Source organism: Aspergillus ochraceoroseus (genome assembly GCF_002846915.1).
Source record: "Aspergillus ochraceoroseus IBT 24754 chromosome Unknown P175scaffold_1, whole genome shotgun sequence".
In the NCBI taxonomy this organism is placed as follows: Eukaryota; Fungi; Ascomycota; class Eurotiomycetes; order Eurotiales; family Aspergillaceae; genus Aspergillus; species Aspergillus ochraceoroseus.
In genome coordinates, this window is record NW_024468476.1 from 3,843,292 (window position 1) to 3,866,633 (window position 23,342).

A 23,342-nucleotide genomic window follows, 5' to 3' on the forward strand; every position below is an offset into this window, starting at 1 on the left:
TATGAGTCGTTATGATATAGTCATTTGAAATCACTTGTTTCTTTTTTGTTTTGCCTGAGCAATCGTTACGAGCAATTATCAAGTAGATCCTCCTACTTGGAGTAGCTAAGGAGAAGCTACCGAACATCTAATGGTTTCTTGTCCACATATAGTACATTCCATCGAATTTCTAGGGGAATCAAACTTTCCAATAAAATTACATTGAAATACAACGCCATACCATGCCCGCACAGAATAAACCAGTCGTCAAACCCCGCCAAAGGTGATGCAGCACCGCACTCGGAGTTCACACTCAAAGTCGTCTCTCCATACGGTTAAGCTTGACTGCAGTTTGGATCTAGAGTGTAAAAAAGGATCAGAATAACCCCCGCCGTGAATATAGGTGAAGGATGCAGTGAATTGCCATCCAAAATATCGATGGAGGAAACCTACCTGGCTTCTCGTCCGCTGTCCCCGAACAGGCAATCCTAGAGCATGGCGCCTCCCACGGTATGTTCCCGTCTCCTTTAGTCGCTTGATATCGTCGAGGTACTGTCTCCGAAGATCATTCTCAATCTTCATATCAGACAAGGCGGCCGTCAGATCGAGAACCTGTTTGTTTGCGAGCTCGCCAACTTTGCATGTCGGGTGAATGTAGAAACGCGCGAGGAGGCGCGATGACGCTTGAGAACCGACACCGAAGAAGGATTCGAGGGATTTCTGAATTTTAGGGGAATATGTTAGTCTAGACTAGAGCGTGCAGTGCACGGGAGAGACGTTGCGGGTTGCTACTTGCCTTGACGAGATTCCGCTCGGGGAAGTTCACACCTAGGATGAAAACCTGAAGGTACCTTTATTTTAGCGGGGGTTTGAGAGACTTTTTAAAAGGAATTGAAGTGGTACAAACCATTTTGGCGGTTAACGGTGCCTGGGGATATTGGGGATTCTTTTGCTTTGCTTGTCGGATGTCGGGACGAGTTGAGGTCAGAAGAAATTATCCCGTAATAATGTTTTCCCGGTAATATGCGAGTAATTTTCACTATCTTTGGATGATTTTTTGATTTCCCCCGTTGCATTTTCATGGGAGTCTCAGGTAATTCTTTGAGCATAGTCTTGAAAATTACAGAGCACCTTTCCCAACTTAGCATAGCTCCATCATGATGCAAGCTGGCCTCCCTCATCGTCTTCCCCGATAACGTCGAGAGCGACGGAATGTTATCTCCTCCAATTCGACCTCTCGGTTCCCATATCTTCATCACCAAAGTCCCGGAGGTACCATTGTGAAATAATGGCGAACTTCAAAAGCATTTTCTTGTCCTTTTTCGTGGTCCTAGCCATTGGCCTGGCTCTCGTCCAGGCCTCTGAGACCCGCGGCCCAAAGATTACCAACAAGGTAGCCAATGCCTGTTTTCAATGCTTTTAACAGGGCAATCCATCTCCTTTTTTGAATGTCAACTACTAATTGTACCCTCTCTCTTGGGTAGGTCTACTTCGATATCGAGCATGGTGATGAACCCCTAGGCAGAATTGTCCTGGGATTGTACGGCAAGACCGTTCCCAAGGTGATTTCCCCCATGGATTGTGATAGTTTACCGTCGACGTCGACTAATCATCTTCTCCCTAGACTGCTGAGAACTTCCGGTATGGTTTCGGTTGGATTGGATTAAGTCCATGTTTACTGACGTTTCGTCCCTAAGTGCCCTTGCTACAGGTGAGAAGGGCTTCGGTTATGAGGGATCTACCTTCCACCGCGTTATCAAGAACTTCATGATCCAGGGTGGTGACTTCACCCGCGGCGATGGTAAGTATATATTCTGCATGGGGAAGAACCGTAGCGTTCCCGGGCCTAACTACGTTCGAATAAGGTACCGGCGGAAAGTCGATCTACGGCGCCAAGTTCGAAGACGAGAACTTCAAGCTTAGGCACACTCGCAAGGGTCTTCTGAGCATGGCCAACGCCGGCAAGGATACCAACGGCTCCCAGTTCTTCATCACCACCGTTGTCACCTCGTAAGTCATCTCCAGCGTTTATCTTCATGATTCTATTTAGATAGCTGACTAAATGGGGGAACACAGCTGGTTGGATGGCCGTCACGTCGTCTTTGGTGAGGTCCTCGAGGGCTACGAGATTGTCGAGAAGATTGAGAACGTCGCCAAGGGTCCAGGCGATAAGCCCGCGAAGACGGTCAAGATCGTAAAGAGCGGCGAGCTCGAGATGGAAGCCGAACCCAAGGAGGAGGCTGAAAACAAAGGTAGCCACGAGGAGCTCTGAGCGGGCTCCCCGCTCCGTGTTTGCTGCATAAGAAAGCCCTAATGTGCTGATGGTTGGTGATCCCCCCAAGATCTTGTCGAAGAGCCCTCTAAGCCGTCTCAGCCGGCTGAACCGTCAGTAGCAGCAGCACCCTTTCCCATCAGCTCCTACGGATCTTCATCATCTTTCTTGCCCCGGCTTGCAATTCTTGTGGTGGTGGTTGGCGTGATTGTGTTCGTGGCCAAGAGCTACAAAAAGAACAAGCTCCGCAAAGAGGAGGAAGAAAAGAGCATTGTCTGAACTATGAATCGAGAAAGAGCGAGAAATTAACAGAATTCATCTTGACATCCTGAACACACGTCATAAGCAAAATCAAATAATCTGGTTCGTTGAAGGTGAGACTTGCAGGAAGCAGTCAATGAATTGACAACCAGACGAGATTTAATTCCACACTGAAGTAAGTACTACTACTAGTAGTACAGCGTGCGTATAGTATTGGTATTTGGCAATTTAGAGCACTGGTGGGTAAGTCCCTCCATACCATGATACCCAGTGGCAAAGTAAGTCGCATTTACCGTGTCCCGCCTGGTGAGTTTAGAGGTAGGTGGCAAGATGGCAGATCAATGTCAGGAATGATGATTCATTGAGGAAAAGTGTCGTTCGTTCTTTCCAAGGCGGTGATTTGACGGGTGCTCCAGGGCTACCGGTGGTGGTCTCCAGATCTTGTCTGCCTGGTTACACTTCAAGGTTGGCTTTGGCTTTGCCCTCTGGTTGTAGTGTGCATACAGTATAGTGATATATAATTAGCACTTGTTGTACTCTATAGTTCTACTGCAGTGACAGCGAATTACTAGATACAGCTGCTTGACATCGCGGTGCGTGGGGCTATCTATATAGCTTCCTTGCTTGCTGCTCTCTCAGTCTCCATGTTGCCCTTCCAGTCGCCCAGTTCCTTTCCTTTGCATAACACGCCAAATCCACCAATTGTAACCATATAAAACGCCCGCTAGGTTATCCAAAACAAACCAAACTTGAAATAGGACGGTACACTAGCACCAATCATGCATCTTCGAGTAACTCATACCACTCTGGAATCTCTTTAATAAGACTCCACATGTACTTCTCCAGCTTGACTGCACACTTGGCATACACAGTCGTTGCGTCATTATACTGCCGACAATTACTAAAAATCAACCTAACGTCGTGGACAAGTTCTTTTGGTGCAGCATAATCATCACGCTCCAACTTTTCTTCTATAGTCGACAGGTCCATTGGTGATGTAATGACATTGTAATAATCGGGAACCTCGTCTTTGTCGACTGGATGCAGGAAGGGCCATGCTTGTTTGTGGTTTTGGATTTGGTTGAGAAATCGTCGAAGTGCGTTGAAATGAGGTCCGTGGCGTGGTTCTCGCGATAATGCATCCATGCCTGGGGACCAGCCGGCTGCCCGAATAGCAGGGATAGAGAGTGGATCGATAGGAGTAACTACGCCGTTGGCCCATTGCGGAGGTGGTGGATGGATAATGTGGTTGTTGCTCAAGACACGCATTTTAGCTAGAACACTTGCCTTTTGCTTAAGGAGCATACGGCCAACTTCAAGATACCGTATTCGAGGGACCATGGAGCACTGCATAAGTGTACCCCCTTCGTAATCCTTGATATACCCCATCCAGATAGACTTGTCAAGACTAATATCTTTGGTAAAACCTTGTTTTTGGAAATATCCCGTGGCGTAATTATCGGCGTAAGTTAGGAAATGCATGACAGGCGAAGTAGCTTTGACATAATCCTTTAGATGGGCCATCAGATGTGCTCCATAGCCCTTCACCTGCTGGTCAGATGAGACCGCGCAAAAAACAATTTCGGCAAACTTGCGGTCCCGAAATCCCCGAAACGTTATTCCTCCAATAACCTCCAGAGGCATTTTCACTATGGCGATAGACAAATGGGTACGATCGTAGACGAGACGTGCTATGTAATCTTTGGGCATCTTTGGCAGTTGTTTTTGAAACAGGCATTTGAGACCTGTAAGGATAACTGTACTGTCGCGAGAACCATCATTGTTGACAACCCGAAATTCGATCTCCCCATTTCGTTCTTCTAAAACTGCAGGCTGCGGAGCAATTAGAACACTCCACAGCGTTTCCAGGGCCCTAGTATACCTTCTCTGGGAAAGCAAACCTCCATGTTGTAGCTGAGGTCTTGATTCGTTTGGCATCAGGGACGGGATTTGGTTTCTCGAAAGCTATTCTTTTCTCGAGGGGAACGCTTTGAGTGCTGTCGGGAGGAGGGGGTTGAGTGTCTGCCTCCGCTTCGTCCATTTTGTGATCCATCCGGTCATCCATTTCAGCGTCAGGTTCTTTGGGGTTGTCGCGGTCGCAGCCCTTGGACGATGGAGATTTTGAGTAACACTGAAGTGCGCTGTTGGGCCTGGGAACTGACTCCCACTGTCAGGTGATCCCCGCGCGGCCTTTGTCGTTCCTGAAGGGGAAATGCTTTGATTTGATTTGATTACGTCAGCACCGCCGTCCCAGTCGCACCAAAGGCAGCTATGCGGCTTGGGTCCTCAAAAAATGACCGCCAGCTTTCGTCTTATGAAGATATGAAAGAAATGCTAAAGGGGCACTGAGACAATCGTGGCTGACGTATCTAAAATCCCACCGTGGCCCAGGCCTGGCGGCAAGAGAATAGGCTAGAGGCCCATGTCCCTACCTAATCGTGGCCTCAGGAAGGCCCCACTGACTTAATGGCGAACCTCATCTTTCACGTTTTCCATACTCGCATAATCGCCACGCCAACACTTCCTAATTATTTCTCCACAGATAACATCGTCAACATTTGGAAATGAGTCTGGTTCAGGCCAACAGAGGTCAGGGTTCTCGGGGCTAAAAGGATGCAATAGAGTAGAGAGCCCAACCAAGATAGAGTATCTTAATCTGAACATCCAAGTTGTTTTCGTTTGCGGAAGTAATATCGATATCGAGTGGTAATAAAATGGATTGCCTGAAATCTGCAAGTTTAAGCTGCTCATCTAGGATTAAAATATTGCGAGAGCAATATCATCCATAAATACCTTGCCAGAGTGGACATGTGCAAAAGTATTAATCAGACTTGATATCCAGCTAATTTTCGGGGAGTTATCGCGCTCTAGATAAGTTTCCAGATAGGACTCAAGATTTCCTTGTGCAAGGGCTAGTCCAATCCCATACTGAGATATTTAAAAGTAAGGAATAATCCCTTCATGGCTGCCCAGGCGTTCAAACACTTGGATCTTATCCTCCAGGGTTTGCCGATTAATTTTGTTCATATATTCCATATAGAGAATGCTGAGTACTGTGAGCTTGTCCAGGCATATTCGCGGGTTCTATTTTGTCCATCGGGGTTGAGCATTGTGATTCTATCCGTCTGTTCGCGGAGGTCGAGGATTGAGAGATGATCTAGCTCCCGTTTCATTTGTCTGAAGGGGTTGCGGATTACCGAGCTGTGATTCTGCAATATTCTAAAGGAATCATTTAGCAAGAGAAAACAGAGAGAACTCCTTCAAGCTTACCACTCTTAGTTGCGGAAGGCCAAATGATATCACAGAGCCAGGTGCGGATTGTTGAGAGCACCATAATCGTGACTAGTAAGTGTAGAAGAATGATGTGCAATTAAGGAGGAAAACATGTAGAGGGATGGTAAAAGAAATGGCGGGAAGCAGCTTGGAAAGAACCAGCAATGAATGGACGATACCACAGTGAGCCTAATCTGAATCAAATGATGATTTTCCTATTGGTTGGTCGCCATGCTGGGTGGGTTCGAGTCCATGAGTCGAGGCTCAGTTTCCTCAAAAAAAAAAAAGGATGTTGTATGGAACTTGACTCTTGACCTGCCAGAGGACTACATGGTGCTCTGGGGCGGAAAGGCCACAGTTTCTGAACCAAAGGCCACGCACAATCATGGTCTTTCCGTCGTCACCCACAATTCCTCCGTATAGTGGTGGTGTAGACGGAGTGGGGGCAAAAGACCCCTCAATCCACATACATAAGGTATTTAATAGGTATTATCCAAACTGGTGGTCTGAGTCCATGTCGATGACAGACATAGTCGCCTACATCAGTGGAAATATTTTAGATTCATGAGATCAGAGTATGCAATTTACATCAGTGGTAGGTTTCCTACTACGACGGAATGAGGTACATTTAAAGACAGTGCGGCTGAACTACACAAGTCCCGTACATCCTGAAAACACATGGAAATTCTCAAGGAAAAAAAACAAAAAAGAAGAAGAAGAAAACCTGCCCAGGAAAAACTTTGAAAACCTTGACAGCAAAAGAACACACAGAGAATAGGTAGACAGACTGAACGCCACTGGCGAGCCCTTTTTCTTTGGCTTTGGTTCATTTTCATTGGCAGCCCGCTCTTTTTTAGGCGGTGGACTCTAGGTTTTTTTTTTTTTTTCCTTCCCTTCTTCTTCTCCTTCTTTTCTTACCAGTACTTTCGTTACCAAGAAGATGGTGTTTCGCCAACTGACCAGACAAGATGAAAAGAAGAAACCCTCAATCCCCAATAGATAAATCTCAATAATAATTGTAGAATAGTACTTCAGACAATATATATCATGGATATATATAATAATAATAATATAACACCACCACTATCTATGTTCCAAGAGAATAATCATAAAACCCCCCTCAGAATAGGCAATAATACAGGCTGTAACCGTCCAGTATCAGGTATTTATTATTAACTAAGCCTTTCTTTGCCTCTCCTCTCCGCCCACAAACCTTCCTCTCCTCGCTCACTCTTCTTTTCTTCCTCTTCCTTCATCATCTTCTCTTAAAACCTTCCTTCTTCTTCTTCTTCTCCCTCCTCAATCTCATAATTGAAATTGTGTCATTCCCCTCCCCCTTCTATACTTCATCTCCATATTCCCTGTCTTTCTCTGTCATTTCTTCTTCTCCTCTTTTTTTTTTTTGCAACTTAATAGAGGGTTAGATCGGGAGATCGCCTTGTCTCTTTCATTAACCTCAAGTTTTCCTTCTCTTGCTGTGCTACTCTTCAACTGTAACTCCTTGTGTTCTACTTCTGAATAGAGGTACACGGGGATTTTCCATCGCTCATATTTCTCTGATCTCTTCTCTCTGTACAAAAAGGTTGAGAGATTCCTGAGCATTCTTTACTTGTTGAACGCAACAGCGGTTTAAAAAAAAGCCTGTTATTTTCTCGACTCTCTTACATCGTACGTTTAATCCGTTTTGTCTGCGCTCTGATCCCTCTTCTCTCCATTGCTCACTGGTGGCGACTTGTCTAGTTCGTAAAATACCGCAAACATGGCCGACGGATTGAAGATGGGAAGCCTTTCCCTCAACGACTCTCAACATGCGCCTGCCGCCCCTTCCAACGCCCCGGTGACTGGCCGTTCTGCCTATATCCCTCCACACCTCCGCCAGCGGGGTGGTGCTCCCGCCGCTGCGCCTGTTGAGGCCGCAGCTCCCCCTCCCCCTCCCCAAGCCCAAGGCTCATGGGGTGGTCCCAGGTATGTTGATTCCCCTTCGATTCTACGGCGTCACTGCCTACGGAATCGCTGTCTTGTACATCAAGTGCAGTGACTCACAAACTTCCTGGATCCTGCAGAGGAGGCCCCCATGATAGTAACTGGGCTAACGCCAACGCTCCTGACTTCAGTCCCCGCGGTCCCAATGGTAACAATACTTGGAGCCCCCATGAAGGCAGTCGCCACTCCTTTAACCCAAATGCTTACGGAAACCCAGGTCACGGAGCCTCCTACAGTGGTGGTGGCGGCAGCGGCAGCGGTGGTTCTGCGCGAGGCTCTGGAGATGGACAGTGGCGTGATGGCAAGCATATCCCTGGCCCCGCCAACGCCCGCCTGGAGCGTGAACTCTTCGGTCTTCCCAACGATCCTACCAAGCAGAGCACTGGTATCAACTTCGCCAACTACGATGACATCCCCGTCGAGGCTTCTGGCCACAACGTTCCCGAGCCTGTCAACGCATTCACCAACCCCCCCCTGGACGACCACCTTTTGTCGAACATCAAGCTTGCCCGCTACCAAACCCCGACTCCTGTCCAGAAATATTCGATCCCCATTGTTATGAACGGTCGTGATTTGATGGCCTGCGCCCAGACCGGTTCCGGAAAGACTGGTGGTTTCCTCTTCCCTATCCTCTCCCAGGCCTACAAGAACGGACCTGCTGCTCCTCCTGCCCAAGCAGCTGGCCAATTCGGTTACGGTCGCCAGCGCAAAGCCTACCCAACCTCCCTCATTTTGGCTCCTACCCGCGAACTTGTTTCCCAGATCTTTGATGAAGCCCGAAAGTTTGCGTACCGCTCTTGGGTCCGGCCCTGTGTCGTTTATGGTGGTGCTGATATTGGCTCTCAGTTGCGCCAGATCGAGCGTGGCTGTGACCTGCTTGTTGCTACCCCCGGTCGTCTCGTTGATCTTATCGAGCGTGGACGTATCTCCCTAGTCAACATCAAGTACCTCATTCTTGACGAGGCTGATCGCATGTTGGACATGGGTTTCGAACCCCAGATTCGTCGAATTGTCGAGGGTGAAGACATGCCTTCTGTCACTGACCGTCAGACTCTCATGTTCTCCGCCACCTTCCCTCGGGACATCCAGATGCTGGCCCGCGACTTCTTGAAGGACTACGTCTTTCTGTCCGTTGGTCGTGTTGGTTCTACTTCTGAGAACATCACACAGAAGGTTGAGTACGTCGAGGACCACGACAAGCGCTCTGTCCTGTTGGATATCCTTCACACCCACGGCACCAGCGGTCTCACCCTGATCTTCGTTGAGACTAAGCGTATGGCCGATGCTCTGTCTGACTTCCTTATCAACCAACGTTTCCCCGCTACTGCCATTCACGGTGACCGCACCCAGCGTGAGCGTGAGCGTGCACTAGAGATGTTCCGCTCCGCTCGCTGCCCAATCCTTGTTGCTACTGCCGTTGCTGCTCGTGGTCTCGATATCCCCAACGTCACCCACGTCATCAACTACGATCTGCCAACTGATATTGATGACTATGTTCACCGTATTGGTCGTACTGGTCGTGCTGGTAACACCGGTATTGCTACCGCCTTCTTCAACCGTGGCAACCGTGGTGTAGTCCGTGACCTGATTGATCTCCTGAAGGAGGCTCACCAGGAAGTTCCCTCTTTCCTGGAGAGCATTGCTCGTGAAGGTAGCGGATACGGCGGCCGTGGAGGCCGTGGAGGCCGTGGCCGTGGTACCAACGCTACTCGTGATATGCGCCGCATGGGCGGTGGTGGATCCATGGGTGGCGCTCCTTCCTACGGTGGCAGCGGCTACGGTGGTGCTCCTTCCAGCAACTATGGTAGCTATGGCGGAGCTCCTTCTTACGGTGGCAGTGGCTATGGTGGTGGTAGCTATGGTGGTAGCGGCGGCGGCAGCGGCGGCGGCAGCGCTGCTGCTGGTGCTGGTGGTGGCAGCTATGGCAACCCATCGGGCCCTACCGGACCTTCTTCCTGGTGGTAAATTAGAGGTTGTGGTCCCTGACGCAGCAGCCGGGTCTGATTGGCTCCTTTTTTTTTTCTCTTGCCACATGCTTAATGGTTATGGGATACGATCAGAACAAGCCCTGAGTTGTTTCTCTCTCTCCCTCATTTTTTTTAGGTCTTCTCAGCACCGGCTTTGTCATGACTGCCACGACTTGATTAGAGTTTTTTTGTTTTCTCTCTTGTTTTCCCCCCCTTTCCTCCCGCTTTTCCCGTTTTGAGAAGCAAATACGCGGGTGTTTCTCATTTTCTTTTGCTGCGCATTTTGCAATTTTCGTCGATTTTTCCCTTGTTTTAGACATGGCTTTCGATGCGGTCCAGGCTCACCATTTTCCTTGTCTCAATCATACCCTTGCTTATGGTTACGAGGATTTGAGCCGGCATTGCATGAACATCATAGACTGCGTTGATTTTCTCCTACGACCGCTTCCATCAGATACCCTTTTTGTTCTCAGGCGGCCATGTGGAGATAATGAATGACGCATACCGAGTGGGATTTCCAGCTTTTTCGTGTGAAGCGAAGTGCTTTTTATGATTTTCCTCTGCTTGGTGCTACAGCAGCTGCATCGACCGTGTCTCACAACATAGATTTCATTTGGTTTTCGGTATCCTCGGGGGGAAGGCGTGTTCCGTTTCTCATAGTTTTTTTCGTCTCTTCCTGCATGTTCCCCTTCTTTCCTCCGAAATCATACCTCCTTCTTCGACCCGTGCTCTTTGCCTCTTTTCAGGTTTCAAATGGGGTTACTTTTTTTTTTTTCTTTTTGCTATGGCAAAAGGCGGGCGGAAGAAAAATTCAACCCCTATGGAACCCAGGTCTTTTCTGTTCCTTTTTCCTTGTTATTATTTTCCTTTTGAGAAGACTTCAGGCCTTCTTCGGCGAGCACTGGTTTCTCTGCACTCTGTTTAGAAATCGATGGTGCACAAAATCATGACACGGATGATAGAGATGGGGTTCTTTGCATTGTATCTGGCGTTGGCTTGAGCTGCTGGTTCCACAAAATTCTGCGCAAGGGTCCGTGGAGGCTGACACTTGAACGGAATGTCTTTTGTTATGTTCATTACTCAGATCCGCGGAGGATGGGAAGCTGCTTTGCTGGCGGCTTTTTGTGGTTGTGCTGGTGCGCAGGCATCATTCGTCTCATGTCAGCAGTGGTTTAGGTTAGAAGGATATGCCGAAGACGGTTCTGCTTACGGAGACCCGGGGTCTCGAGAGAAGGAGCTAGTCGCAATTTAACCAAAAAAGTTTGATGCTCATTCGAAGTGTATATGATGATATATAGTAAGGTGGTTGAAGATGTATTTCGTGGTCTGTAGTTTTAGTAGGAGTTCTCTCGTACAGGTAAGGAGGAACCTGGGCAAATCTTGGGAGAGTGATAACATGTTAATTGACTACTCTTAAGTCTTTTTATAAGTGGATCTTACTCCTGAGTGAAATAAGATACCGCAGATAATAATAATAATATATCTGGGTCCAGGAGATTGCCAAAGAGCACCGCCGGGAAGAGCAACCAAAAGAATCGCGTCGGTTGCCTCGATAATCAGCAACCCCCAACAACCTCTCTCTCGTCCATTCTTTTCCCTTCTCCTTCCGCTTCATCCCGCCCACCTCTGTCCCTTTCTCCTTTCTTTTTCAGCCTTTTTTTCCCATCATCCTAAGTCGCTGTGGTGATTCTCTTCCTCATTCATTTATCGTCCGCGCCACTTCTTTCACCACGAGAGCTTCCTTCCCGCCTCCTCCCCTCCCCCCGATTTCCTCACGCCTTCGAACCAAAGGACCTAGGTGTGCTTCGCCCTTTCGGGGCACATCGCTGAAGAACCTCTTGCTCGTTGGAAATCTAGTATCGGATTTGAATCAATTCTTGATTCGTCTTGATTCGAATACGAATTGACCGGTTCTCGACTCATATTTTATCAAGATGGCTGACGTCGAAAGCGCCGCCGCCGTGGATGATTCGTTTGCGCAATCTGAAACGCAGGATGAGCAGCAAACTCATAATATGACCGTCGGCACGAGACGTCAGGCGAATGGCACAATCGGATCCGTCTATTCGGGCAACAAAATCAGGCATCTCAAGAAGGAGGACGGTATTCCTCTGTGGCGCAAAGACATCCAGTACCAGTTTCTGAAACTGGTCTTCGAGGACAAGACCCCCGTCTTCACCCGCTGGCCAGATGGTGAGAAGAATTTGGATTTTGCGGATATCTATATCGATGCGATGGCTAGGAGTAGCAAGACGAGTAAGATCCTCAAGGACAAGCTGCAGAGCGATAAGCAAGCTGCTATCAGCATGGCCATGGTTTGTCTCTTGGTTAACTTTGGTCGGATGAATACAACCCTGAACTGTACGTTCTCTGCCCTTTTCTCACTGCTCCTCCTGCTCTTCACATTTCCTAGGAGCTGTTCTAATTCACACCTATCATAGTTTTCCCCGAAATGCGTGCCCAACTCCGAACCTACCATTCCATCCCTTCCCTTCAGGCGCGTCAAGACCCAAACGCCTACAAGCAGCTACAGGACGCTCCTCGTCTCAAGTCTATCCTGAAGGGCGCATCGGAGGATGTCGATCAGCCAAATACCCTGGAGAAGATTAAAAGGGAAAATATCCCTCGTACCAACCCGGTGAACCTCATCTTTGTCCTCGCACAATACGCTCCCAAAGTATCCGAGGTCCACTTCTTCCCTCCTCGGGATTTCTTTGACCTGGTAATGAAATCCACCTTGAGCAGCCAGAGCCGAGCGAAGGCCTTCCTCTGGCTTATGTGGTGGTATTTGGAGAGCGATTTCTCTGCAGAGGCCGCCCGCAACAACCCATTTGGCCCCGGCCTGGATGGCGAGGGAACAGGGGGGCTACCGCTCAAAGTTCCAGTGTTTGAAACGCTTACTGACGAGCAAGCCAACGAGGAAAACGTTGATACTCAATCTGAAATCGAATATGGAGAAGAGAAACGCTTGGAGCGCAAACGTAAGTCTGGCTTAATGTAATCCTATGCCGCAATCTCACTAACCCGAAAATAGGAATTCTGGAAGAGGAGGAGCCTATACCACGAGCACCAAAGCGCCCCAAGAAGAGTATGCCTCTTTTCTCCCTCTCACAGAAGTCTTACTCTAACTTCTATTCACTTTACAGTGCCCACTTGGGAAGTAGAGTTCTTGAAGCAACTCGAGCCTGGTAAGTATCTCCTTTCCTACTTCAAGGGCGTTCTTTAGTTAATAAGACGTACCCCAGGCACCCAACTTCTTTATCGTCAATTTCCCGGTAAGGGAACGGCGTTCAGAGCAGCTGCGGACTCTGAAAACCTCATCGAGTTCCGAAATCCTGACGGCTCCGTCCGTTCTACCATTAAGAAACCTAAGCTACAGGACCCTTCTTCTTCTTCTCTCTCTCGTTCTGCGAGTCAGCAACGTCTTATTCTAAAGACAAAATCGGAGCATACTCCCGATGCAGCCTCTCCAGCCCCCCCCGGTTCGGGTCATCCAATTTTGAACCGCTTCATCAGCGAAGCCTCCCCAAGTCAGCCAAGCTCGGCTCGTCGCCCCCGGCCACTCACCCAACATCAGCTTGCTGTTGAGCGAAACCGGCGACAACGTATTGAATACATCTTGGCCAAGCGGAAGACCGACGCTTACAGGATTCTTCATGCGAAGAGAGAAAACGAAATTCCGTTCGCCCGCTATGGACGCTTATTGCAAAACCTTCCTGATGGGTACGACACAGACGATGAGGACAAGGCGTGGGGAAAGGGGGGATTGGTTCCAAACCCTGAGGAGGAAGAAGATTTTGGCGAGTGTGCCAACTACTTCTTATCAGTGATCCGTAAAGCATCGCGGCGTCTGGACCGATGGGACTACGACAACGCAAACGGCCCCAAGAGAGATCGCAAAAAGGAGCGTGAAGAACGACAGAAAGCTAAGCAGGAGGGATTAGCGCTTGACGGTTCTCTCGAAGGGCAGCCCGTGCCCTCCGCTCGCAGCAGAGCTCGGGCCGCGCGCAATGCCAAACGCAAGCTTGCACGAGCTGCTGCTGCTGCTGCTGCTGCCGCAGCAGCAGCAGCAGGAGGCGCTATCCCGTCAGGCGCAGCTTCTAAATCTTCTGGTTCACGCTCTAAAAGCAGTCGGAGCCGGAGTCAGCGGGATGCCAAAGGCGCAACGTCCGTCGCCAACGCTAGCAAGGATGGCTTTGAAACCCCAACCCGAGACGGTGGATTATCCCCGGCACCTCCAACCAGTCACCTGGGTGACGAGGACGATGGAGAAGAGGGTCTTGATGACATTGATCGTGAGCTGCTCGGCGAAGGTAGTGGCGATGATGATGATGATGATGATGATGAGGGACCCTCAATCCTTCAGGTTTCTCGCTCCGCGCCAAGCTACGAAGACAGTTTCTTGGGGGGTGATGCCGACGATGACGCCCTGACCTCTGATGACAACGATGATGATGATGACGATGCAGAGGACGAAGATCTCGACGAAGGAGACGGTGACATCGATGTGGACGTTGAAGGCGATGGTGACGATAACTCCTCCGTCCTCGACGGTGGGAACGGCTATGCTGCAAGTGAGACCTCGTCGATTGCTGGCGAGGGGGTAGAAGCAGAGCCATGAGCGACACCTCTACCATGAGTGGGGGTTGCTGGCTCAAGGGCCTAGAGAATTTCAAACGGTGTCTAATACTTGACTGTGATCGGATGTAATAATGTGAAGCTTTTGGCGGCTTTTATTTCTTCATTTTGTCTTATTATCAACCCCCCAAGTGTGTTTTCCTGTGTAATTGATTCCAGACTTCTATGCCTGTATGTGACTAGCCCTGGGTCTAGCACCTGCTAGCTTCCAAGAACTGTTCTACTACTACGGTACTCTGTACTTTACTTTTGTTCTTATCGGTTTGTTTACCATTGGAACCACTTTTATGTAGCACAACGACAGTATTAGCATTCTGCTTCTCGTTATTGCTCTCCCACTCCTTGGAAAGGATGCCCCAGATGAGATCATGGACCAGCAAACAAGCAGGGGAGCCCATACCCAGAGACAAGGACTTGCCACCACATAGATATGCCCGGAGCCATGGCTAAAGCTGGCCAGAAGCAGAATGACGTCCTGGTAGGGGGGAATCACATGCGGGAAAGACAAAAGTCGAGTAGAAGGAACCTTTTTGAAATGTTGATCCACTGCTGATGAGGGCGAAATAATAAGCGTGTCTTCACATGACCAAGAATCAATTTTATCAACAAGTCAACAATATCAACTTCGACCTCTCTCTCTCTCTCTCTCTCTCTCTCTGGGGGTTTCTGTTTCACTCTCTCCTTGAATCTACTGGTGATCTTCTTCTTCATTTGATATCGACTGAACCAAGAATATACCTCCCCTGTAAGTATACATACTTCTTCTCCTGCTAGCTCGTGCAAAACCTCAAGCCAACTACCTAGGTATACTGATAGCATTGCAATTCTTTTCAATCCTCCTCCGTTGACTACCCACTGCTTGTTATCCTGCTGGATTCACCATAACTCAATACTTTGTCGCGTCATCTTTACACCCATTCCATCCAACGGGAGGATCCACTTTGCAAATCTTGCACCTCCCCAGCTCCTCCTGCAGCCAGTGCTCCACTAACTAATAATTCTCCTCCTCCTCCTCCTCCTCCTCCTCCTCCTGCCTGTGAGAATCACGGAGGCCTCGCAATCCACATATCTATCCTTGTCGCTCCAGCCTCCTTTTATTTTTATTATTTATTAATTTTGGTACTATTCTCTGCTTCTTTGCCAGGTAGTCGATAGCGGCCTTCTATCTCTCAATAATCTCTTTACTTCCCCCTCCTCCTCGTCTTACCCAGCGGACTCCCTATTTCTTGCTGCACTTTTCTCCTCGCAGTGATTCCGCGTAGTATCTTTTGTTTTTGTGTTTTTTTTTTTTTTTCGATTCTTTTTGCTTCCTGAAACGGTAACGAAAGTGACGAATATCAACTTGGTTCCCCGAGCGCAGCATCCGAGGCCTAGCGTGATAATTGCGTGACCATTGCCCTTTTCTCACCTCTCTCACCTCTCTCACCTACTACATCCCTGCAGCACTCGGTTAGAATCCGCGTTCCTTGTCGCATCTTACGCCCATAATGTCTGACGAACTTCCAATTCTTCGTCCCCGCCCTCAAAGGGTGTTCAACCTCACCGACTCGTCCGAATCGTCCACCCCCCCGGAGCCAGCGAATTCCGATACGCTGAATCCCAAAGAATCTGGCTCAGCCAGCATTAGTCGGAATGTGTCCATTATGAACTTGACATCGCCAACATTGTTTGGGATTTACTCTCCGACAGCCTTCGAGAGCACTCGTGATGAATACAGTCCATGGGGAACGGAGGCCCATACCCCCAACCCAGAGAGTCGAAAGGTGCAACCCACATCCACTAGATCAGAGTCCGCTGCAGTTCGTCGAACTCGAACCCGACTCAGCCATGGATTATTCCGCGGCGTGATTCTGCCTCAGGCGCTCAAGAGCGCCCTGCTACTCGGCTTCGGTGTTATCTACGGTATTATCACGATTCATTTGCACGAAAACCACTGGATCACGCCAGTGAAGCTCGAATACACCCATTTTTACGGATCATGGCAATACCTGGGATTTTGGGGCATTATAGGAGTCACCCTAGGGAATTTGCTCCCGTGGCTGGACTCCTTCCTGGAAAAGGCGGCAGCCAAAAGTGCGAAGGAAGACAAGCGACCGAGTTCCGAGCAGGACGCTACGGAACTTAACCTTTCGTGGGCCTCGGTGGTTCGCAGTGTTGGAGCCTTTGTTGGAATCGCATTTGCCATGGTAAGTAATTTTTTTTTTTCACCCTGGATCAAGTTTCTCAGCGCCGCCAAAAAAATAAATAAACTAACCGATTCCGCGCCTCCAGCGTCGAACTCCCTGGGAATCCACTACTCAAGCCTCTGCTACGCTGGCTCTCGTCAATCCCGTGCTTTGGTATCTGATTGATCGCACCAAGACGGGCTTTCTCCTGTCCACCATTCTCGGTGTTGGAGGAATGGGTCTCTTGCTAGGCCTTAAGCCCGACTTGATCCCTCCCTCGACAGAGCCTGTGGCTTCCACCATGCCTTTCCTCAACGGCACCGGACTGGAATCTACATTCGGAGCAGGGGTCACACAAGAGAGCCTGGCGGTACGGATATGGGTTGCCAGTGTCCTCTTTTGTGCATGTGTATGCTTTGGAAACATTGGCAGGCAGCTTGCCATTGGAGGTCGAGAACCCCTGAAGTCGTGATTTTAGCGAAGAAGCAGACTTGGCAATTTTTTTTTTTTAACTTGAGACCTAAATCTAATTTTCGAGGATAACTCCTCTCTTTTTTTTTCGGTTGTTAATCTTCTTCGCCCAGGTTCCCTGGGGAAAATATTTTCTTCGCAGTAGAACTCAAAATGAGTAGGACATCGACGTAGAAAAGGCTAGAGACTACAATCCACTACGTACAATCCCACAACTTCCTATAACCTAGGAGCAAGTTTGTAGAATCAATCATTGCAGTCCCTCCCACCGAGCCCGAAAGCCAGGTAGACACTGCACCCAAGATCGATACTCTGCAGAGCAGTCCTTCTCCATTCTGTTAGACGATTTCCGTACTTCATAGGCATCTTGACTCTCCCGTAGGAAAGAGACCCCTCGTAGGAACGCTTTTTGAAGAATGTTGATTTTGCGTTGTTCATGAAGAAGAAAAAAAGAAGAAAAGAAGAAGAGAAAGAAAAAACCACACAGAACGGGTTTTTGAGGAAGAAACCTGGTGGTCTGTGCGGTGTCATGTGCGTCCTGTCACGTGGTTAAAAGTCACGGGTTCTGTATGCTTAGTCAGGTATGTGATGCCTGGTGGCCCAAGGCTCCGAAAGCGGCGGCCCCCGCGATGGGAAATCTGAAGGACGATGGAAGTTGGTGTTAAGGGGAAAAAAAAAAAAAGTAGGTCATTCTATGGTAACTACGCCGGCAGAGCTTCTTTTTGAAGGTTGGGAAGCTGCTGCTGGTCATTGGCCTTCTTCTTTATCACTTCTTTCCCCCAGGTATGTCTAGATTCCGTCTACAATTTCCTTGTAAATCGTGTGATTGAGGGGTAAGTTGTATGGTGGGGAGCTCCTGAGTTTCCCGATCGCGGGTTTTTTTTTTTTTTTTTTTTTTTTCCGTCTTTTCTTCAATCATCGTCATCGCTGGTCCTGACCTCTCTCTCTCTTTCTCTTCTTTTCCTCCTCGGATTTAGAACAACCATCAGTGTCTCAGGATGTCCCAACAAAAATCAGGTAAGGCCTTTCCATTCTCTTCTCCTCGTCCCCAGATTTCATCTTGTATATATGCAATTTGAATCCTTTTTCCGACTTGTCTGCCAAGTATGAATTTGGTTCAACCCCACAGTTAACTATGAATCATACTCTTCCTCCCTCGTCCCTTGGATAAATTGAAAGTAGTCTATGGCTAACTTGCTTCTCTTTTCTTGCTTTCTATAGCAATCCTCTCCGTCTACGATAAGACTGGACTGCTTGACTTGGCCAAGGGCCTTGTCAAGCAGAATGTCCGTCTGCTTGCGTCTGGTGGTACCGCCAGGATGATCCGGGAGGCGGGGTTCCCAGTTGAGTGCGTTTCCATCTCTTTCTCGTCATGAACTGTGGAGGAACCTTTCAGCATTCTTGTTTTGTGCTCATTGATACAAATGCTGGCGGACGGTTAATTGGCCATGTATGGTCCGATAAAACTGACGGACGACCAGAGATGTTTCAGCCATTACTCACGCTCCCGAGATGCTTGGTGGTCGCGTCAAGACACTCCACCCCGCTGTCCACGGTGGTATTCTCGCCCGTGATATCGAGTCCGACGAGAAGGATCTGGCCGATCAGAACATCGCCAAGGTCGACTACGTCGTCTGTAACCTGTACCCCTTCAAGGAGACCGTCAACAAAGTCAACGTCACTATCGAAGAGGCTGTCGAGGAGATCGATATCGGTGGTGTGACTCTGCTCCGTGCCGCTGCGAAGAACCACTCCCGTGTTACCATCCTGTCCGACCCCCGGGATTACCCAGAGTTCTTGAAGGAGCTTGAGGCCGGTGAGATTACCGATGCCAGCCGGAAATCCTATGCTCTGAAGGCCTTTGAACACACTGCAGACTATGACACTGCCATCTCTGGTTTCTTCCGCAAGCAGTATGCTGGTAACGGAGATCAATACCTGTCTCTGCGCTACGGTACCAACCCTCACCAGAAGCCCGCTTCCGCCTACATGCTCCAAGGCAAGCTTCCATTCAAGGCCCTGAATGGAGCTCCTGGCTATGTTAACCTTCTCGATGCCCTCAACTCTTGGGCTCTGGTTAAGGAACTCAAGCAAGCTCTTGGATACCCTGCCGCTGCCAGTTTCAAGCACGTCTCTCCCGCCGGTGCTGCCGTCGGTGTCCCTCTGAACGACAAGGAGCGCAAGGTATACATGGTCGATGACATTGCTGACATCGAATCCTCTGCCCTGGCCCAGGCTTACGCTCGTGCCCGTGGTGCCGACCGCATGTCTAGCTTTGGCGATATCCTCGCTCTTAGCGACATTGTTGACGTCCCCACCGCCAAGATTATTTCTCGCGAGGTGTCCGATGGTGTCATCGCCCCCGGATATTCTCCCGAGGCTCTGGAGATCCTGTCCAAGAAGAAGGGTGGCAAATACCTTGTTCTTCAGATGGACGAGTCCTACGTCCCCCCGGCCGAAGAGACCCGCACCCTCTACGGTGTTCAGCTTAGCCAGCACCGCAACGATGTTGTCATTTCCCCTCAAAAGACCTTCAGCACTATTGTCACCCCTAAGGACCTGAAGACACTCCCCGACTCCGCTCTCAGGGATCTCACTGTGGCTACCATTGCTCTGAAGTACACCCAGTCGAACTCCGTCTGCTATGCCCTTAACGGCCAGGTTGTTGGCCTTGGTGCCGGACAGCAGAGCCGTATCCACTGTACCCGTCTGGCCGGTGACAAGACCGACAACTGGTGGATGCGCTTCCACGACCGTGTGCTGAGCATCAAGTGGAAGGCTGGAACCAAGCGTGCTGATAAGAGCAACGCTATTGACCTCCTGTGCTCTGGTCAGACCCCTCGTAACGATATTGAGAAGGCCGAATACGAGCGTGTCTTTGAGGAAGTTCCCGCTCCTTTCACCCAGGAAGAACGCGAATCCTGGCTCCAGAAGCTGAGCGAGGTTGCCGTCTCTTCTGATGCTTTCGTAAGCTCCCTTATCCCTATCTCTGTCGTCTTATCTCCCCTTCATTACTAACAGTAGCGTGACAGTTCCCCTTCATCGACAACGTGTTCCGCGCAGCCCGTTCCGGTGTCAAGTACATTGCTGCTCCCAGTGGCAGCCAGAACGACGGTCCTGTCTTTGAGACTGCAGAGAAGCTCGGCATGGTGTTTGTCGAACAAGGCACCCGCCTCTTCCACCACTAAGCATGTCTGTTTTAGAATGACGGAGTTGATTAAAAAGAGAGAAAAAAAGGTACTAGTAAGCTTTCCAGTAGCTTTGATGACACTGGTAGTGTGTTTGTGACGACTTTTTATTTATACTCAAGACCTTGATGAGGACAAAAATGGATTTTGTTGATATTCCATGATGTGATATGATATGTATTTTGTTAATGTCCGCTGCTAATACGTATGTGGTGGCTTGTGGATCACTTCTTCTGATTTCTAGGGTCCTGCCCGTGCGGGCCAGAATGTAGGAGTAGGTTGCCGGTTATGTTAAGCTGCTTGATTGAGACAGCAGGATATGATGGTTCTGTAGATTTGTATATTATCACGTATTTTGGTTGATCTGGCATCTTGTCCGGTACTATTGTCGGGTGGTTGTTGTCAACAACTAGTAGTATCCTGTAGTCGCAGATGGTTAATTCCATGTATATTTTGCTGAGATCTGTATATTTAGACTTTTATAACTACTTATTGGCAAATCTATAGGTCAGTTTACGGTTAATATGGCCATATATATCTTTGGGTTGAATTGGGTATGTCTGTATGTATGTACATGCAAGGAGTGGCTATCACTAAATCTACAGTATAGTTATACATATACTCACTCACTCACTCACACACACACTCTCTCTCTCTTTCTAACCCAGGGAAACCCCCACATCTAATTAAAATACAGCCCTACTCCTACCTAACCTACTCGGTAGAATACCACTTCGTCAACCTCAAATAGAAAAGGAAAGAGTGAAAAATGAACAACATGAGTGACATGCTCTATCAAAAGGCAATGAAAACGCGGTGGGGGGGGGGGGGGGGTGCCCTCATATTTCCACCTAATAGAGCAACCAAAACGATACCCATGATATATTTTTACTCTCAGTCACTCCGTCAGTTAGTCAGTTTGGGAGAGAATGATCCATTCACAGCTTGAATCTGTGTGGGATGTTTTTTTTATCTTATATTATTATGTATATTATTTCTGGCCCTTTTCATACCTACTTTTTCCTAGGTACGGAGTGCTTGTACTCCGTATGTATAGGTACTAGTAGGTAGCTAAGCTTGAGTAGGAGAAAAATGATGATTCAATTCAATGTGTATTGGATTGGGTTCAATTGAATCGCAGCGGGTACCAAGTTACGAGGAACTTATTAGGTAGTACTACTAGTAGTAGTAGTATTAGTACTGTTAGTTACTGTACTGTACTGTCTGTAACCAAGCCCCTTTATTAAACCCTGGTATTTAATTGAGTTTTACGGGTATATCTGTATGTATCGTTGATTATTACGTATTAAGTAGGGTTCTAGACCGTCTTGGTATTTACTTTACTTTACTTTACTTTACTTGTCATCAACATAAGGGTTGACGTCATGTCATGATTGAAAATAAAAGACTCTGTAACTCCTAGGTGGTTGTCCCCAGTCCAACAGCCTGTTTACTACTTATATATGAAACTGGAGTAAGCTGTGTTTTGATTATGGGATATTCCGTGAAATCTAATAGGGGGGTTATTGATGTGTAAGTGCATTTAGTACATGGACGTGTATTTAGGTATATATGTTCGACTGACAATAAGACTTGCCGTTTTGCTTCCTGCAACGGCCTTTTTTTAAAAAAAAAAAAAAATTGTTGTAATGAACCGTGATGTTACTCGGTCATTGGTTTGGCGCGTTTGACGCTCGAGACGAGCAAGTGAGGGATTTTCATACTGTGTTGTCACATACTCTAAATCCCCAGAACTCCTGCGATGACGTGCATGGGTCGTTTCCGTGACCTTCCGAAGAGACGGGACGGTAGACATGCAAGGCTATGCCACGGCTTGAGGTAAATAGGCTACCACGCAGATGTAATACTGCCCATTAGGGCATTGAAGTCGTATTAATGCCTGTAATGGGTAGTCATGTAGAAAGATACCTGAATTACCTTGTCTGAAGAATTGGGCCGTGTAGGAGTTCTTCGCGGAGGGAAAGATGCGTTACCTGCCGGGTGCATTTGGGACTCGAAGATGAGCTTAGAGTAATGATAAAAACATGAAGACATGCTCTGTCATCACTTCTTGGGCGTTCGTGGTTCCATCCTTTGGGAAAAAGAAGCGGTTCAGGAGATGGTCAAGTTGGTATTACTAGTACAGCATCAGATGATTGAATGTGATCGAACAGCCTACTGAAAGATATCTCATCCCACCTTTGGGAATTCAGACTGCACTTACCATTTTACCCATACCTGAAATTCTCGCTTTGTCTTGGCTGCCATAGCTCTTGGGCTCACCTCACCTCTCGCCTCTCATCCCCCCTCGCGTTTCTGTTGGACTGATCAATGCAGTAAGGTTGACAGAAATCTCTTGACCACCATCAGTGATCATCTCTATAACTTGAAATTCATCGTAAAATCCCTTCTCTCTCGCCAAGGTGACTGAGACTCTTTGGCCTTGGCCAGTCTAGCCCAGGCACAGGCCACGTGCACGTGACGGGACCATAAGCGACACATCAGCAACGACTCCCGCGCCTGCCTCCTGAGGTCACCTTCCGCTTCCCCAGTGATATTACCTACTACCTAGCAACTCTCCCTCCTGTCTCCCATTCCTAATTCTTTACTCCCTCTCTTCCTTTTCTTCTATCTCCTTTCCTTTCTTCTTCGTTCAGCTTCGATTCCCTGTTTTCCTGAACCCCCTTCCTTCTTAATCAGTCGATTGATTTGCTTGGCGTTTTCGGGGTGGATGAGGTCGTCTTGCGGCCCTTGTAAATATGGCTCCCCTTCCTATCAAGTTTACGGAGCTCATTAATGTATGTACCATTCCCCCCTAATCGCTCAGTATCTAGGCATGACCAAGAAACTAACCTCTGGTCTCTTTCCTGCAGCTCACGAATGCCGAGATTGCGGTATGTCCTTGCGCCCTCCTACTCCGTACCCTTCCACGTTTGCGTTGTGGATGCGGTGCCTCCTGAACTTTTCGTGCATTGGTTAGACACTTACTTACGTTCCATATTATATAGCCTGCATCTATTGGGTTTAACTCATGTGTAAGTAATCCCTAAGGGGGGGGGGTTCCCCCCTTTTCAAATCGACCCTTCCCCCTGTTTGCTAACTACTGTACGTCATCCAGACTCTAGAATCGGATCACTTCGTTTGC

At 48.5% G+C, this 23,342-nt stretch overlaps 8 protein-coding genes across 8 annotated transcripts; 5 read left to right on the forward strand and 3 right to left on the reverse strand.

Moving 5' to 3' along the window:
* Positions 1-36: 36 nt before the first annotated feature.
* On the reverse strand, positions 37-1,235 carry P175DRAFT_0554217 (mitochondrial 37S ribosomal uS13m domain-containing protein; the record flags this gene model as incomplete). The annotated part of the gene is made up of 4 exons (XM_040900546.1): positions 37-337; positions 433-699; positions 782-807; positions 887-1,235. 4 exons carry the CDS (start codon positions 1,233-1,235, stop codon positions 293-295), a joined length of 687 nt encoding a protein of 228 aa, XP_040756352.1. The 3' UTR covers positions 37-292.
* On the forward strand, positions 1,075-2,511 carry P175DRAFT_0498062 (peptidylprolyl isomerase). The gene is made up of 7 exons (XM_040896425.1): positions 1,075-1,372; positions 1,464-1,541; positions 1,604-1,620; positions 1,677-1,780; positions 1,845-1,989; positions 2,056-2,303; positions 2,373-2,511. Exons 1-6 carry the CDS (start codon positions 1,268-1,270, stop codon positions 2,249-2,251), a joined length of 645 nt encoding a protein of 214 aa, XP_040756353.1. The 5' UTR covers positions 1,075-1,267; the 3' UTR covers positions 2,252-2,303; positions 2,373-2,511.
* Positions 2,512-3,289: 778 nt separating this feature from the next.
* On the reverse strand, positions 3,290-4,577 carry P175DRAFT_0506504 (bromodomain-containing protein; the record flags this gene model as incomplete). The annotated part of the gene is made up of 3 exons (XM_040898202.1): positions 3,290-3,549; positions 3,724-4,345; positions 4,395-4,577. The coding sequence occupies 3 exons, from the start codon at positions 4,575-4,577 to the stop codon at positions 3,290-3,292; spliced, it is 1,065 nt and encodes a 354-aa protein (XP_040756354.1).
* A 398-nt stretch (positions 4,578-4,975) lies between these two features.
* On the reverse strand, positions 4,976-5,539 carry P175DRAFT_0506505 (uncharacterized protein; the record flags this gene model as incomplete). The annotated part of the gene is made up of 4 exons (XM_040898203.1): positions 4,976-5,082; positions 5,150-5,255; positions 5,306-5,440; positions 5,498-5,539. 4 exons carry the CDS (start codon positions 5,537-5,539, stop codon positions 4,976-4,978), a joined length of 390 nt encoding a protein of 129 aa, XP_040756355.1.
* Positions 5,540-7,544: 2,005 nt separating this feature from the next.
* On the forward strand, positions 7,545-9,733 carry P175DRAFT_0528483 (DEAD/DEAH box helicase; the record flags this gene model as incomplete). The annotated part of the gene is made up of 2 exons (XM_040899617.1): positions 7,545-7,750; positions 7,849-9,733. 2 exons carry the CDS (start codon positions 7,545-7,547, stop codon positions 9,731-9,733), a joined length of 2,091 nt encoding a protein of 696 aa, XP_040756356.1.
* Positions 9,734-11,669: 1,936 nt separating this feature from the next.
* P175DRAFT_0528485 (putative INO80 chromatin remodeling complex (Ies1)) lies at positions 11,670-14,356 on the forward strand (the record flags this gene model as incomplete). Its single annotated transcript, XM_040899618.1, has 5 exons — positions 11,670-12,096; positions 12,177-12,716; positions 12,770-12,823; positions 12,882-12,923; positions 12,981-14,356. The coding sequence occupies 5 exons, from the start codon at positions 11,670-11,672 to the stop codon at positions 14,354-14,356; spliced, it is 2,439 nt and encodes an 812-aa protein (XP_040756357.1).
* Positions 14,357-15,860: 1,504 nt separating this feature from the next.
* P175DRAFT_0429176 (INSIG family protein) lies at positions 15,861-17,010 on the forward strand (the record flags this gene model as incomplete). Its single annotated transcript, XM_040893345.1, has 2 exons — positions 15,861-16,559; positions 16,645-17,010. The coding sequence occupies 2 exons, from the start codon at positions 15,861-15,863 to the stop codon at positions 17,008-17,010; spliced, it is 1,065 nt and encodes a 354-aa protein (XP_040756358.1).
* A 924-nt stretch (positions 17,011-17,934) lies between these two features.
* Positions 17,935-20,327, forward strand: P175DRAFT_0498065 (phosphoribosylaminoimidazolecarboxamide formyltransferase/IMP cyclohydrolase). The gene is made up of 4 exons (XM_040896426.1): positions 17,935-18,026; positions 18,231-18,357; positions 18,491-19,976; positions 20,042-20,327. The coding sequence occupies exons 1-4, from the start codon at positions 18,008-18,010 to the stop codon at positions 20,195-20,197; spliced, it is 1,788 nt and encodes a 595-aa protein (XP_040756359.1). The 5' UTR covers positions 17,935-18,007; the 3' UTR covers positions 20,198-20,327.
* The last annotated feature ends 3,015 nt before the right edge of the window (positions 20,328-23,342 follow it).

Bases quoted from the DNA above. Each gene is read 5' to 3' on its own strand.
- P175DRAFT_0498062 (XM_040896425.1), top strand. From the start codon at position 1,268: ATGGCGAACTTCAAAAGCATTTTCTTGTCCTTTTTCGTGGTCCTAGCC. The intron at 1,373-1,463 runs GTAGCCAATGCC...TCTCTTGGGTAG, and splicing joins GCCCAAAGATTACCAACAAG to GTCTACTTCGATATCGAGCA. The intron at 1,990-2,055 runs GTAAGTCATCTC...GGGGGAACACAG, and splicing joins ATCACCACCGTTGTCACCTC to CTGGTTGGATGGCCGTCACG.
- P175DRAFT_0498065 (XM_040896426.1), top strand. The intron at 18,358-18,490 runs GTGCGTTTCCAT...ACGGACGACCAG, and splicing joins GAGGCGGGGTTCCCAGTTGA to AGATGTTTCAGCCATTACTC. The intron at 19,977-20,041 runs GTAAGCTCCCTT...GTAGCGTGACAG, and splicing joins CCGTCTCTTCTGATGCTTTC to TTCCCCTTCATCGACAACGT.